The 17,130-nt window shown below is 41.4% G+C and overlaps 1 protein-coding gene across 6 annotated transcripts in view; it reads left to right on the top strand.

Annotated features, from left to right (window-relative positions):
- Positions 1-17,130, top strand: part of DCUN1D4 (defective in cullin neddylation 1 domain containing 4) — a 76,277-nt gene that overhangs the window by 22,207 nt on the left and 36,940 nt on the right. For all 6 annotated transcript variants that reach the window (XR_008377192.1, XM_053577677.1, XM_053577680.1 and 3 more), the window contains 2 exons: positions 11,336-11,450; positions 15,209-15,300. Coding sequence is in view for 5 of the 6 variants with exons in the window: in XM_053577677.1 (XP_053433652.1) it covers positions 11,336-11,450; positions 15,209-15,300 (207 nt within the window). In the remaining variant the exon portion in view is untranslated. The remainder of the gene's footprint in view (positions 1-11,335; positions 11,451-15,208; positions 15,301-17,130) is intronic.

Raw genomic sequence — 17,130 nt, 5'->3', positions numbered from 1 at the left:
ATACGTTGTACCCAGTCAGTGATTTTGGGTCCTATCCCCACTCCCGTGTCCTCCCCACTGCTGAGTCTCCAGTGTCCACGGTACCACTCTTGTATACATTGTCTAGCTCCCATTAGTAAGTGAGTACATGCAGTATTTTTTTCATTCTTGGGATACTTCACTTAGGATAATGGCTCCTAGTTCCATTCAAGTTTGTGCAAGTGATGCCATTTAATTCTTTTTTTATGGTTGAGTGGTAATCTATGGTGTACACATGCATAATTCCACATTTTCTTTATCCATTTATCACTTGATGGGCGCTTAGGTTGATTTCATATCTTTGCAGTTGGAATTGTGCTGTGATAAACATGTTTCTTTTCAATATAATGACTTCTTTTCCTTTGAGTAAATACCCAGTAATGGGATTGCTGTGTTGAATGATAGGTCTACTTGTAGTCCTTTGAGGAAATCTTCATACTGTTTTCCATAAAAATTGTGCTAATTTACATTCCCACCAACAGTGTATAAGCATTCCCTTTTTATCACACCCACACCCACATCTGTTGTTTTTTTGACTTTAATAAAATGGCCATTCTGACAGGGTTAAGGTAGTGTTTTATTGTGGTTTTAATTTGCATTTTCCTGATAATTAGTGGTGTTGAGTTTTTTTTTTTATGTTTATTGGCCATTTATATATCTTTCATGACTTTTGCCCACTTTTTAATGTGGTCATTTTTTTTTTCCTTGCTGATTTGTTTGAGTTCCTTGCAGAGTTTGGGTATTAATCGTTTGTTAGATGTATAGTTTGGGAGTATTTTCTCATGTTCTGTAGGTTGTCTGTTTACTCTGCTGATTATTGTTTTCTGTGCAGAAGCTTTTTAGTTTAATTAACTCCCACTTATTTTTGTTTTTGTTGTATTTGCTTTTGGAGGCTTAGTCATAAATTCTTTGCTGAGGCCATTGTTCAGAAGAGTTTTTCCTAAGTTTTCTTCTGGAATTTTTATGGCTTTAAGTTGTATATTTAAATCTTTAATTTATCTTGAGCTAATTTTTGCATATTGTGAGAGATAGGGACGCTGCTTCATGCGGCGCTCTGATTTTCCCAGCACCATTTATTGAATAGGGCATGGTTTCCTCAGTTGGATATATTTGCCTATGTTGAAGATCAGTTGATTGTAGGTTTTTGGCTTTATTTCTGGGTTTTCTATTCTGTTGCACTGATCTGTGTTTCTACTTTTATACCAGTACCGTGCTGTTTGGGATATTGTAGCCTTGTAGTATAATTTGAGATCGAGTAATATGGTGCCTCAGATTTGTTCCTTTCACTTAGCATAGCCTTGGCTATTTGAGCTCTGTTTTGATTCCGTATGAAATTTAGGGTTCTTTTTTTCTAATTCTGTGAAAAATGGTATTGGTATTTTTATGGGAATAGCATTGACTATGTACATCACTTTGAGTAGTATGGTCATTTTGATCTGTGAGTGTGGGACGTTTATTTGTGCCACCTGCGATTTCTCTCATCAGCGTTTTGTGGTTCTGGAGAGATCATTCATTTCCTTGGTGAAGTGTATTTCTTGGTTATTCATTTATTTATTTGCAGCTATTGTAAATGGTATTGATTCTTGATTTGATTTTTTGGTATTGATTCTTGATTTTTGAATCTTGGCTGTGATTAGTGTATAAAATTGTTACTGATTTACCTATATTAATTTTGTAAACTGAGACTTTACTGAATTTATTAACTCTAGGAGTCTTTTGGAGGGCTTTTAGGGGATCCTAAATACAACATCCTATCTTCAGCAAACAGGGATAATTTGACCCTCTTTTTTCTGATTTTAATAACTTTTTTTCCTCTTGTCTGCTTCCTCTGGCTGAGATGAAAGTGGGCATCCTTGTTTCACTTCTTAGAGGGAATGCTTTCAACTTTTCCCTGTTTAGTATGATGTGGGTTTATCTTATATGGCTTTTATTATTTTGAGGTATGTTCCTTCTATGCCTAATTTGTTAAGCATTTTTATCATGCAAGGGTGCTAGATTTTATCAGATGCTTTTTCTGCGTCCGTTGAGATGATCATGCAGTTTTTGTTTTTAGTTCTGTTTATGTGGTGAATCCCATTGATTTCTATATGCTGAACCATCCTGCATCCCAGGGAAGAAACACACTTGATTGTAGTGAATTATTTTTGATGTGCTGTTGGATTCAGCTTGCTAATAGCTTATGTACCTGAGTGATGCTGGTCTGTTGTTTTCTTTTTTTTGTTGTGTCCTTTCCTGGCTTTGGTATCAGGGTGGTATTGGTTTCATAGAATTTATTAGGGAGGATTCACAAAAGATCATCAATGACTACTACAAATATCTTCACGCACCCAGCTAAAAAAATCTAGAGAAGATGGATAATTTTTTGGAAATACATAACCTCCCAGGCCTAAAGAATAGATGTAGAAATCCTGTGCAGAGACCAGTAACAGTTGGTCAGATTCAATTAGTAATTAAAAATCTCCCAACACAAAAATGCCCAGGACCAGGTGGATTCACAGCCAAATTCTACAAGATCTACAACAAAGAACTGGTATCAATTCTGCTGAAACCATTTATGACATTGAGAACAACAGGAATGGCTGTATGAACAACAGCTCATAGTTCTGGAGATGGAGAAGTCTAAGGTCAAGGTGCCGGCAGCTTTTGTGTCTGGTCAGGTGGGCAGGCCACCCCTCAGGCCTCTTTTACAAGGGCGCTAGTCCCATTCCCAAGGATTCCACACCCAAGACCTAACACCTCCCAAAGACCTTACTGCTTGATATCAACACGTTGAAGATTAGATTAGAGGGGCACAAACATCAGGCCATAGCAGTGCTTGTTAGAGAATTTGAATAGCATCGAAGTAAATGGAATGAAAAGTGACAATCTTTGCTCACGTCTCCTAATCCTACTGCCTCCCCCAGTGTGGAGTTTAATGTTGGTTCTTTCAGACATCTTTATGCGTGCGTGTATGTTTATAGCAGTGTTTGGTTTTTATTTATTTTCATTAAATGATTAGAGGCCGTTGAGATTTAGGGTTCTCCCTACCCTCTCCTCTCAACTGGTTCAAAATCAATTGAAAATTGGCCCTAGATAGAGATTATATTAACAGTCTTGTTGGAAAGCAGAGCCTAGTAGATGTGCAGCAAGAACACACAGGCTTCCCAGCATTTCACGGCTGGGTACGCACAGGCCAGCACACCCACTGTCCCAGCCCCCAGCGGGACAGCCGAGGTGAAGCCTTCACACCCTCGGCCTGCTCTGCTGAAGGAGTTCAGAGGGGGCTCTCTGCTCAATTCAGCCTCACAGATTAGACCAGACACTCCTTCCATGGGGAGGTGTGAAGGGGACAGAGACTGTGCCACAAGTGGTCCAGGGGTTCAGGAGCACCAAGGGTCCCTTTGCCTTATTTTTCCCATTAGTAAATATTGATCAACTCTAAGGGCAATCAAAAGCAATTTCTTAATTAATTTTAAAAGAAATATATGCATGTGGTTTTAAAATAATTGTCCAAAAGTATACCAAAAAAGTCAAGGTTTCTGTCCCATTTTATCACCCCAGCTCTCACCCACCATAGTCCTCCAACAATTGACTTCCTAGAGGTAACTCTTCATTTTTGCGTATTTGTTAACCAAATGATGCTGACGGTGGTGTCTTTTCCCTTCAAACACAAGTACGGTTTGTATGTGCCTCTTGCGCTTGCTCTTTGCCGCTGAGTATAACTTGGAGGTCTTCCCAGAGCAGCACTTTTGTAAGCTTTTTCTTTTGGTGGCTGCACAGTTTCCTAACTCATGGCTATGTCATGACATGTCTCTCCGTCTTCCTGCTGATTTATGTACACACGTGTAGTTAGCTTTTAGCTACTACCGTAACGCTGAAATAAATTTTTAGGGTCATTCTTACGAGTTAGGAAAGCACTGTCTCTCTTATTCTGAAATAGTATGTTGCAGGCTTTGTGGATTTTTTAAACTTGGGAATTAGTTTTAAACTGAATTTTGCATTTGTGAAGCCCTGAGGGGTCTGCCTTTCAGCTGTGGGAATAAAACATCTAAGTTCTGAATCCTGTACATTATGTAGTTAGTTTTGAACTTTTGATTTAAATGAATGTTGTTACTGTAGTAATTTCACATTTCAATATTTAACCTGAAACGTGGCAATTTAATAACTGTAAGTTATAATTAAGGATGATGAAAGAGGAAAGTGCATCTGGCCTCCTGCCCCCTGTTTTGTCTTTGGAGACATTGGTTGTCTCCTGTTGGGGTGTGATGTGCTGGGGCACTGCCTGGGACCTCGCAGATGCCCTGTCAGTGCTGGCCAGGGTTAGTCATTTTTTGAAGCAGTCCATTTTGTTAACGCTGCCTTGTCTTGTTAGAGCATCACTTGTGAGTCTGGTCCCTGGCAGACTATACTTTTAAAATTAAACAACATGAAATCTATGACATTTGGAGATTTGAGAAAGTTTGAAGTTTCATCACTGTACTGTCTCTCTTTTTTTTTTTTTTAAAGATACTGCTCTGTCACCCAGGCTAGAGTGCAGTGTCATCATCATAGCTCATCACAGCCTCGAACTCCTGAGCTGAAGCAATCCTCCTTCCTCAGCCTCTTGAGTAGCTGGGACTGTGAATGTGCACCACCATGCCTGGCTAATCTTTCTATTTTTAGTAGAGATGGGAGTCTCTGTCCTGCTCAGGCTGGTCTCAAACGCTTAGCTCAAGCAGTCCTCTTGCCTCAGCCTCTCACAGTGCTGGGATAACAGGTGTGAGCCTCCGCGCCGGCCTGCAAGGCTTCTTGGACTCTCTGGCCCAGCTTTGTCTGAGCGGCGCCTGCTCGCACTGTGTGTGGTCAGGCTGGTTGACAGAGCCCTGAGTCTTCCTGCTCTGTCTGCTCTAGTGCTTTGCCTTTGTGCTTCTGCCTTCTTCCTACCAAAGGGGAAAAAGAGAGAGAGAATCAGTGCTTTATTTCTGGAGAAGCTCAAAATAAAGGGAGTGGATTTTTAAAAGGCCAAACAGGACAAAAAATGAGTAAGGAAGATGATAAATGTCAGGAGTCAAAATTACTTAGGAAGAAAACAATTTTTTATCTTCAATAGCAGGATAAAAAGTGTGCATTTAGAAACTGTTTCAAGCAAATAGTGATTTGTTCAAGAAATTAAAATAGGGCGGCGCCTGTGGCTCAGTGAGCAGGGCGCCTGCCCCATATGCCGAGGGTGGCGGGTTCATACCCAGCGCCGGCCAAACTGCAACAAAAAAATAGCCGGGCGTTGTGGCGGGTACCTGTGGTCCCAGCTACTCGGGAGGCTGAGGCAAGAGAATCGCCTAAGCCCAGGAGTTGGAGGTTGCTGTGAGCCGTGTGACGCCACGGCACTCTACCGAGGGCCATAAAGTGAAACTCTGTCTCTACAAAAAAATATATTAAAAAAAAAAAAAGAAATTAAAATAAAAATATTAGATGTCTTAAAAGACAGTCTATCAAATTACTTTATCTTGTGTGACATGTTCGGTAAAAAGTGAGGAGAAATAGCTATATAAGAAGTACTGAAGTGGCAGAATGAACCATGAGAATGTTCCTAAGTGGAGTAAGGTGATGATACAAGCTCACCAGAATGAATCTTTAGTGAGATTTTTGTACGGCACATGCATTTGTGTTAAGTTTGGAAAAGTCAGAAAAATTCTCTAATTTCGTAGACCTCTTGTTTGGGAATGACTATAAGTTGGGCACACAATTTAATGTGTCTTATGGAAAATTAATCCTGACAGGAACTCTACTTGAAGACCACACAATAGAAAGACTACAAGAAATAAAAAGCAGAGGGGTGCCTACGTAAGTAGGTAGGAATAACATGCAAGTTAAATTATCAAAAGAACAGGCCTTTGGTTTGATCCAGGTGAACTCAAGTTGCCCTTTCAAATGGACTTTCTAGAATACTTTATGAGGAGGAACCCCCGGGCGATTGAAGCAACCTCGAGAATACATGACTGGGATCTGATCAAATGAAAAAGCTTCTGCACAGCCAAGAACATAGTAAGTAAAGCAAGCCCTCAGAACGGGAGAGGATTTTTGCAGGTTATATTTCCGACAAAGGTCTAATAACCAGAATCCACAGAGAACTCAAACTAAGCAAAAAACAAGTGATCCCATTTCATTGTGGGCAAGAGACTTGAACAGAAGCTTCTCTGAAGAAGATAGGCACATTGTGGGCAAGAGACATGAACAGAAGCTTCTCTGAAGAAGAAGACAGGTTCATGGTCTACAGACACCTGAGAAAATGCTCATCATCTTTAATCATCAGAGAAATGCAGACCAAAACCACTCTGAGATACCATCTAACTCCAGTAAGAGTAGCCCACATCACAAAATCCCAGAACTACAGATGTTGGTGTGGATATGGAGAAAAGGGAACACTTCTGCACTGCTGGTGGGAATGCAAGCTAGTATGTCCCTTCTGGAAGGAAGTTTGGAGAACACTCAGGGATCTAAATGTAGACCTGCCATTTGATCCTGCAGTTCCTCTTCTAGGTGTGTATTCAAAAGACCAAAAATCACTTGGCAACAAAGGTATTTGCACCAAATTGTTCATTGCAGCTCAGTTCATAATTGCCAAGTCCTGGAAGATGCCCAAGTGCCCATCCACCCATGAATGGATTAATAAATTGTGGTATGTGTATACCATGGAATACTACGCAGCATTAAAAAAGATGGAGACTTTACCTCTTTTATGTTTATATGGATGGAACTGGAAAATATTCTTCTTGGTAAAGTATCTCAGGAATGGAAAAAATATATCCAATGTACTCAGTACTACTATAAAACCAATTTATCATCACTCACACTTTCATATGAGAGATGAATCACAACTGTAGCCCAGGATGAAGGAGGGAGGGGGATGTAAAGGGAGAGGGGTGGTTCAATAGAGGGAGGGTTAATGGTGGGACCACACCTATGAAGCATATTGCAAGGGTACAAGTCAAATCTATCAAGTGTTGAACACAAATGTCTTAACACTGTGATTAAGTAAATGAAGTGACAGCAATGTGAATTAGTAGGATGTAAGCACTCCAATTTGTACAAATAATCAACACATCAAATCCCACAAAGGCATAAATGTATTCAGGATCTATGTATATATGACTTAATAAAAATAAATTTAAAAAATTAATAAATTTAAATAAATTTAAATTTCTGTGACAAATACCAGGATACACCTGTTAAAAAATATTGGCAGTATTTCTGTATTTAATGTGGGAAGAAAGTCTGTATTCATTGATTTATTTGAAATCAGATGGAGTCAATAAAAAATATTTCATTTGTTCTCTTGAAACACTGAATCGAAATGAACCCAAACTCGTAAGTATTGGGTAAAAACTACATGTAAAGTTTATTACCTTCCTAAAGATTATGTAAACACCACAACATTAAGAAAGCACTCTTAGTGATGGGAGGATTTGAGAGTCATTGCCCATCTACTATAGAAACGTAGAAACACCTCTCAGATTTGTGAAGATACATAAGGGAACTTTGAAAGGGCTTTGTGATTATATTCAATAATACATGAACTCGTCAGCCTTAACATTCACCTCCACCTGCACTGTCAGACGGCTTGGACCTAAGGAGACAACTTTCCAAGGGCTTACGTAGTTCATTCTCTGACGCAGATAACTTTTATAACATTTATTATTGCATATTCACACTTCTTAAATATTATTTGTGTTTAAAAATTTTTTACCTGCCAAGAAACTAAAGTGTTTGTTTTAATGAGAAGTTGGGGGGAAGAATCTGAAACCATGGTGTGTTATTTATTCATAGGTGGTTTAATTCTCTGGAAATGTACTGATTTGTTAGCAGAATTTGATTTATTTGAGTTACATACGTTTTGGAACACATTTATTCAACAAGTATTTATTATGCGCATACTGTATAACTATCTATTACTGTAACAAGGTACTGTGTTAGCTGTGGGTGGACAAGTGAACCAAAGAGGACCCCACAAGTCCATATATACCTTTGTACATGAACTTAACAAAAATCCCAGCTGTTAGGCCCCTGGAGCCAGTCATGGAGGGGATGGGAGGACAGCATGTTTTGGGCAAACACAGAGTGGAGCAGTCTCTGTGTGTTTTTTTGATTTAGTTCATCATGGGAAATTATTATTTTAAGCAAATTTGTTTTCCTTGGCATTACAAAATTGCTTTTTATCTAGCCTGAAACTTTACACTACCGCCATGGAGTCCAAGGTGGCTGTGCCTTGAAGAGATGTGCCACGTGATCCTTGGTCCCTTCTCTTCCTGGGTCTTAGTTAACCTCATGCTTCTTGTGAGGAGGCCGCCAGGGTCACCGGGTGCCTAAACAGAGATGGACCTCAGGGCAGGCGGACACACAGTCACTTCGTGGAAAATGGTTGTCCCTTAACAGTCTCTCACTTCTGCTGATTGGTGATTAGAGTGGAAAGATCTCAAAGTTGTGCTTCTTAGTTAGGAGATAAACACTTTGAAAAAATGAAGGAATAAGTTGCCAAATGTGGGATGGTTTGGGTTTCAAATATGAAGTTTTACACAGACACTAAGAAAAGTGATTTGCGAAACTTTTAACGGAAAGCATGCATCAGTAAGAAAAAAAATAATAGAAAGTTGGAAATGTTGGTTAACTTATGTTGGTACGTTTATCAAAAACTGTACCACTCTGGCCAACTAGGCTTCAGCATTAGTCTGAGGCAGGTGGTGGAGGAGCTAGTGAACAGACTTGCGTTGGGAAGATTGGTGAAGATGTCATTTTAAACAGTGCTCATCTTCCCATGGACTGAGGAGATGAGTGCATTTGTCTTCGTGGTGTGCAAGTATTTTTGGAAAGGAGAGTTTACTGCCAGAACAGATGCTCAGAACCAAGCCGACTGCTGTTGGGACCACGTGTCTGCCCTTGGCGTGAGCACACCCCGGGGAAGCCTCGAGACTGAGGGCGGTCTTCACTTCTGGGCAGCGTAGCCGGCTTTACACTGGGTGGAGCGCACGTTTTCATTCTGCAAGCCTCACCCCAAGGCACTGAGAGAGAAGAACCAGCCACGCGCTGGCAGTCTGCTGTTCTTTGGACCATTTAGGACGCGTTAGTGTTTGTGCTTGGAGCACCGTTTTTCAGGGGAGGTGACTACGGTGTGGGATGGTGGGCAGCATTCTCTCTGGCTCTTGCTTTTCCGCTTGTCACGGCACTTGTGGGAGAGCGAGACGGGGGTGCCTTGTGTATCTGAAGAGCCCTCTACTCCCACCCTTGAAGCACAGAGTCTGGTTGGGCTCCTGGGGAGGCCAGCTGAGGGCCTTCGCTTCAGACCTGTTGGGGCCCTGGCTGGGTGCTAAAGGTGTGCTCTCCGGTCCAAGGATCTGGGCAGGAGCCTCATTTGGGCTGCGGTCCTGCCTTATAACAGAAAGGGTGCTTTTGACTGGTGTGTATCAGTCTGGGGACTTAGCAGCCTGAATGCAACCTGGGATTCCGATTCCAGCCCTGATCTTTGCTCTTAGCCAGGTTGTGACTGTTGCTACTGATAGCACTTTGCCTTCAGATCAGGCATCTGGAGAGAGCTGTGCACATTCCCTGTGTCCTCTGCTCCCTCAGGTCCCTCCCCAGGCACAGCAGTCCGGCCTCCCCTCTGGCCAGTCCGCTGACGCTGAACTTCACTGCTAAGTCTGATGTGTCAGCCTCGGGCTGCATTTGGACACTCCCTCCCTGACTCACCGTCCTAACTTTGGCTCCCCGGAGATTATACTCTCCTGGGTTTTCTCCCTGCCTAAGTTTTGACCTTGTTTTCGTAGCCCTTTGACACTCCCAGGGCTGTGTCTACAGTTCTGTGCTTCTAACTCTCCATTTCCACGGCTGAAACCTGGGGCTCTGTAGCTGGCTGCCTGGATTCACACTCAGCTTCACTTCCTGCTCGCCCACTCTGCCTCAGTTTCCTTGTTTGTAAAAACGAGAATGCCAGCACTGCCTCCATGATGGAGAATTGTGTCATGAGCATCAGTGAGCGGGACCTGGGTGAGCGCTCTGTGCACAGGCCCCAGTGCTACTCAGAGCCTCTTCTCCTTGTCACTGGCACCCACACCTGGCACTCAGCAGCTAAGCACTTACTGAACAGACGTTTTCTCTTCATAAACATCTCGGGAGGTAGATATCATAGTTCTTACTCTTCAGATGGCTGGACCTCGCCCCTGCCTTGGACTGCAGGTCATTCAAATCCCAGCACCCTCTGCTCTCTCCTGTGCCCCCGGCTCCTGAGAGCCCAGGGCCTTCAACCAAAGGCGGATGCAGGAGGAAAAGATGTGGGGCCCATAACTCACCACTTCTTAGTTCTGAGACCTTGCAAGGTCACGTGAATGCCGAAACTTTAGTTCTTCCCATCTGTTAAGCAGAGATAATATCTTTGCCTACTCTGGGGTTATTGTGGAACCAAATGATATAATATCTGATGGCACTTGTGCCAAGATGGGGTATTTTAATCGCCTTATAATTGTTTTGTAATTTACGATGGTGTAAAACCGTCGGAAGTGCAACCGCCTGGGTTTGAATCCCAGGTTTACCACTTGCCTCCGTTTCTCATCTGAGTGAGGCAGTCGTGATTCTCTCTTCATAGACTTGACGTGAGCTGACGGAACTTAGTATACACAAGTGTTAAGAGCAGGGCCTGGCTCACAGTGAGGTCCCACTGAGTGTCTGAAGTTACTGTTGTCTGTGGTTACTACATTTTAGTATCTTTTACCAAATGAAAGTTACACTTTTCCCTGAAAATGGCAGAATCTTCAAGTGGCAGAAACAAAAGAGAATTATTATAGAAATTTTGCTCAAAGTTGTATCATCAGTCTTCTGCCCCAAAAGTCCCAATCCTGTTTTGTTTTTTGTTTCTTTTAAGTCATAAGCCCCTGAAGCTGACGAGTGTTGGGGTTGATGTGCGTATGTGTGTTTTAGAGTCGGGGTTACTGGCCGTGCTGCCCTCGCCTCACGACAGGCCTCACCAGTGAGACAGTGCGGTTCCTTTGGAAGGAAGGTTGACACGTAAGAGCAGCACAAGGCTTAGATGATTTATATTAATATTTTGGGAGAGTAAATTGAAATTGTGATAACTTCTGCTTTTGGTGGGATTTGAGTTGGTGGGAAGTCCTGTTTGTGTGCCATAGCAAGGTTTATTTCTTGACAGTAACATTTTTCCAAAGAGGAACTAAACATCATTTTCTCTCTTTTTTATAGCATTTACAGATGACATCTTAACCCCTTTATAATACAAGCCATAAAAGTCTCTCATTTAGCAACAGTATTCTTTGGGAGTGCTCTACCTTAACTCCCTGCTCTTTGATTCGTTTTGCAGGAAGTCTGCGGTCTTGCAGTTCTTCAGACTGCTTTAGTAAAGTGATGCCGCCAAGGAAAAAGAGAAGACCTGCCTCTGGAGATGATTTATCTGCCAAGAAAAGTAGACATGATAGGTATGGCCCAGAGACAGCAGATCAAGCTGATGACAAGCGTGTTGAAAATGCACGTCTCCCGGATCCCGTGTGGGTCTTCTGCATGTGCGAATGCCTGCTTCAGTATGGTTTTGGTTCTGCCAGGCAACTTCAAATTATTTAATGATACTTACTTTGTGTCTGGGTTTATAAAACATAACAAACAAATTCAGTAATTTGAGCTCTTAGAAGTTAAAGTTTTATTTTAATCCACTGACCGACCAAAGCTGTTGTACAGTTGGTTTTTCTCCTTTTAAAGCCTAGCTGCTTGCTTGTCCCTGTCAGGGACCACGGAATTGGTCTCTGACCAATCTTTTTTGTTGTTGCAGTATTTTTTGGCTGGGGCTGGGTTTGAACCTGCCACCTCCGGTATATAGGGGCCGGCGCCTTACTCCTTGAGCCACAGGTGCCACTCTGGTCTCTGTTGTTTAAGCCTCCCTCACTTCAGCCACGAGGCTGGAGGAGCTGCCTGAACTCAGTGCTCTACACCTGCCTGGAATGTCAGCTGAGCTGAGGTGCATTCTCAGTTGGGTGAGAATTTGATAGAAACTGAAAAATAAGACTGTTTAAATCACTTCCTTTGAGATGAGTGAACTGTTGATTTTGATAACTCCAAAAGCCTGTTAGATTTGTTTATTTTGGTATCTTTGTATCAAAACCTGATTTTAGTAGGTACTTTCCTTCCCCTTTTTTTTGCAGTTTTTGTCTGGAGCCAGGTTTAAACCCACCACCGCCAGCATATGGGGCCAGCGCCCCACTCCTTTGAGCCACAGGTGCCGCCCCTCCTTCCTTTTTTTTTTTTTTTTTTTAAAGAAACAGAGTCTCACTCTGTTGCCCTTGGTAGAGTAACATGGCATCATCGTAGCTCACAGCAACCTCAAACTCTTGGGCTTAGGTGAACCCCTGCTTCAGCCTCCCAAGTAGCTGGGGCTGCAGGGGAGCTAGTTTTTGTATTTTTAGTAGGGACAGGGTCTCAATTTTGTTCAGGCTGGTCTCCAACTCTGGAGCTCCAGCAATCCACCACCTTGGTCTCCCAGAGTGCTAAAATTACAGGTGCAAATCACCATGGCCAGCACAGTTTTCTTTTTTCTTTTCTTTTTTTTTTTTTTTTAATTATTAACAATAGTGAACAGACATCACAGTCCAAAGTTTTCTACCTTCTTCCATCTTTCTCCATCCTGGCTCTGTGGGTCACTTCACTGATGGCCCTGAGTTCCACATATATAAATCCAGGAAATTTAAATGAGATTTCATGTTTCTTTCTTGCTGTGATTCTTTATATATTATAAGTTGGTCAGAGGGATGGAGAGATGGACTCTGAAAACGTAAACGTGATGTCACTGTTTATATCTCAAACGAGTAGAAAATAATCGTCTAAAAGAAACCAGTCGTGATTTAGAAGATAATCACCAGCAATCTTTAGTGATTTTCAACTTTAAGATGCTAGGTTACTTGATACTTTTTGGGTGGTGAGAATTGTTAAATTTTAACCATCACATATTTTTTTGTGAGTATATAACATTTAGTATTTTTTCATTGCAGTCTAATAATTTAGTATGATAAAGCCAGATTTAAAACCAGGCAGTTGAATTGTAGTTTCTGAGTTTTATTCTTGGTCTTTTTTTTAAACTCTACTTATATACCATTAGGTGCATCTATTTTAAGTGTATAGTTCAGTGCTTTTTATTAAGTTAATTGAGGTGTGCAAACCATCTCTACAGGCTAGTTTTAAAATATTTTCATCATCCTGCTCAGATCCCTAATGCCCCTTTTCTACTCCAGCCCCAAGCAGCCTCTAATCCACTTTCTGTCTCTACAGATTAGCCTTTCACGGACACTTTATATAAATGGTCTTTTGTATCTTTTTTCACTTAGCATGATGTGTTTGAGGCTCACCCAAGTAATAAGCACATGTATCAGATTTCATTCCTTTTATTTGTTGAGTGATGCTCCATTATATGTTCTTGGTCTTTTATTTATGTAGAGAAATTATAAATTTAAATATTATAGCGTCACACACAGTTCTCCATGCTCTTGACCAATTTTGAGCTGAGACAGAAATATCTAGGCCCAGGATTAGAGCATATTGGTTTGAACCCTTGGCCAACATAAATTTTTATTTCCAGTAGTATGTTTTCTCTTTTGTTTCAAACTTACTGGTTAGCAGTTTGAGTTATCTCATACCCTCTTTTTTGGGTGTTAAAACCCAGAATTTCTAATCAGAGGTAATTTAGTGAATGTCTATGTCAGGAATAAATGTTCAGTAACAAAGAATTATGCACTTGACCCTTGAACAACACAGATTTGAATTCATGGTTCCACTTACATGCAGAGATTTTTTTTTTTTTTTTTTTTTGCAGTTTTTGGCCAGCGCTGGGTTTGAACCCGCCATCCCTGGCATATGGGGCCGGCGCCCTACCTCTTTGAGCTACAGGTGCTACCCTACATGCAGACTTTTTAAAACCAAAACATGGGTTAAAAGTCTTGGCAGGGTGATGACTTTTCATATACATGGGTCCTTAAAGAGTTGAGTGGGACTTCAGTGGGTTTGGAACCAGGGTTCTGATTCCAGGTCCCTGAGTGTGCTGAGTGGTGACTGTATGTGATTTTTATTATATCTCACATGCTATATAAAAAGTATATTTATTAAATGCTTGTATACATAACCGGCTAATTTACATACAGGGTGGCCATAAAGTTCGTGTGCAACTTTAAATAGTCCAGGGAAGAATCTGCCAATTTCAGACAACTCAAGAGATGATAAAGCAAATAAAAAGAAACATCAAATCATGTCCAAATTTCTGGGTAGGGAAAATAAACTCAGGTGTAAGGTTGATGAGAGCCAACCTGACTTGTGAGATACAAAGGTACAACTATTAAAGTTGTACACAGACTTCGTGGCCACCCTGTATACATAGGATATAAAAATGTATATGCTTAGTTTTTATTTCCAAACCATTATTTTAAAGCCATGCTCTCCCCTCTCTGTGTTCAGCCCCTGGTATCATGAAATAAGGAACTCCTGGGGAAGGTCGCAGATGGCGGGAGGGGGCTGCTGTGTTGCCTGATTCAGTTCTCCAGCTTGTGCTGGGTGTGGCCTAAAGGCTAGACCTGAACCACAAAAGTGAAGCTGATTCTCTGTACGTCCCTCCCTGAGGTTTTTAAGCTTATACTAATCAAGAAACCATCCAAGGGACTTTTCTCTCATCAGTGTTACACCTGAGTTTATTTTTTCCCTGGAAGCTTGGACATGATTTAATGTTTCTTTTTATTTGCTTAATCATCTCTTGAGTTGATTCTTAGACTGTGCTCTGCTCCCCACCTGATGTGGAAGACACAGTCAGGAGAACTTAGTGGAGACGCGAGTGCGTTTCAGGGTCATTAATTGAGAGTACACCTAAGGTGTTCCTTGCTGTATGTCACTGTCATTTTGTAGTTGGTTCTGCTGAGTGAGGTGGAAGGGAGGGAGTATAGCACATATCTGTTCCATTCAGGTTTTACTGCTTCTTTGTTAATCAGGGAGAAACTTGTATTAAATGCCTGTCATTTAATTCTGTATTAGAGATGACCGTGTCTAAACACTGGCGTTAGAATAGCTGATATAAATTGTGGGAAATAAAAAGTTTAAAATGTACTTAAAATACTTATTGATACTGATTTGGGTAAAAGAATAAAAATTTCTGCTACTTAAAAGAACTCACTATCTTTAAGTAACTTAAAACTGCTTCTTCAATATCTAGCATGTATAGAAAATACGATTCCACTAGAATAAAGACTGAAGAAGAAGCCTTTTCCAGTAAGAGGTGCTTGGAGTGGTTCTATGAATATGCAGGTGGGTAATCATCTCCATTTTCTAAAACCGACGCTTGTGAAAATAAAAGGACTACCTTGGAGGAGATTAAAGAATTAAAAACGTGTGCATTTTTCTAATTTCAGGTGTGTGTATGTGTGTATGTCCCTGTTGGGGGGGAACATAGCTGAAACAAATCACTAAATGTCCTATTTATAGCCAGCAGCTAAGCCAGAGAATTTAGAACACTAGCAGGGAACTGAAAAGACGACATGCACTTGGGAGAAATACTTGGGATTGCTAGGAAACCTATTTAGAGTGCTGATAATGGGTGATTATTTGGTTGAAGCACAGAAGTTAAAATAAGCCTTGCTGCTTTGAACCCTTACGTTCTGCAGTGGGTATTTCTTTATATTAAGTGTCTCTATTTGGGAAGATCATTTAGCAGAAAATATTCTTTTTGGTCATTTAAAATGTCTTTTTTATTATTATTGGGGATTCATTGAGGGTACAACAAATCAGATTACACTGATTGCATTCATTAGGTAAAGTCCCTCTTGCAATCGTGTCTTGCCCCCAAAAGGTGTGGCACACACCGAGACCTCCTTCCCTCTCTCTGCTCTTCCTTTCCCCACCCCTCCCTCCTTCTTTCTCCATTTTGCAACTCACTGTACATGTACAATGGGCTGGATAATACTGCATTCTGGGCTTGTTGTGTTGTTAACGTAAAAAAGAGAAAAGGAAAAGATTTTCAGACAAGTTGGAGCTGAAGGCTTTTAGTTTTCTTCCTCCACCACCTTCTATTGGCCCCTTTATAACCTGTCAAATTGACTTTTCTTTTTTTTTTTTTTTTTTGGTTTTTGGCCGGGACTGGGTTTGAACCCGCCACCTCCAGCATATGGGACCTGCGCCCTACTCCTTGAGCCACAGGCGCTGCCCAAATTGACTTTTCTAACAACCTTCAACCCGGTTTTCTTGCCATCAGTCTCTGCTGCAGACCAGAAACCAAGCGCTCCAGTTGTCTCACTAAACCCCACTAGATCGTGTTACGTATGTTATTCCCCTACAGTCTCTCCTCCTTCCCTACTGAAAACTCCCTGCTTACCTGCAGGATAAATGACACTAACTCACCGTCCCTTTGCCTGGATGCTGCTCTCCACCTTTCCATATGACGTGCTGTGTACATCCTTTAAGCCCCGTAATTAACTTAATAGCCTTCTTAATGCATCCTAGGACAGTGCTGATAAATTATTTTGATCTCCTTTTACTGGTATCATGAAGCTTTCCCACTGTGGGCTATTTGTGCCCTACCCCTTTCTCTGATGAGACCCTTGCTCCTTTTGGTCACACAGATTGGTCCAGGCTGCTGGCTGGTAACCCAGCCCAGGCCAGTCAGATAAATCTTTCAGAGATTTTCAGATGGAAGCTGGGAGAAGAGCATCTTTCTCTTCTGGTAGATGTCCTGCAAGGATGCAGTCCTGATTCTTGTAGTTTTTGTTTGTTTTTTTGTGAGCTACCCCAGTGTCTTTTCCTAGTAAATTCTCCTTCGTTGCTTTAATTAGTTTGAGTTGGATTTTGTTGCAGGGTGTGGACGCTGATGCAAACACTCACATGGTGTCAGCATTTATCTGTTGTCACGTTTACTTCCTTAAACCATTAATCTCTTCAGTACCTTTTGTATTACTAGTAAAAGTGGTGGACAGTTTACCGGGTGTCTAGTGGGTGGGTGCTGAGTGAATGGGGAGCTTTCTCGCATTCGTATCACTTTGATTAGGAGGATCACTTGTTTTCCTATATTGACTCACATTTGTTATGAAAATGTGTTATAAAGAGGAAGCTCTAAAAAATGAAAAGTACACTTAATGCCACCCC

This window comes from Nycticebus coucang, chromosome 23, assembly GCF_027406575.1.
Source record: "Nycticebus coucang isolate mNycCou1 chromosome 23, mNycCou1.pri, whole genome shotgun sequence".
Taxonomy (NCBI): domain Eukaryota; kingdom Metazoa; phylum Chordata; class Mammalia; order Primates; family Lorisidae; genus Nycticebus; species Nycticebus coucang.
The sequence above is the reverse complement of the archived record's forward strand: the minus strand, read 5'-3'. Positions and strand labels throughout refer to the sequence as shown.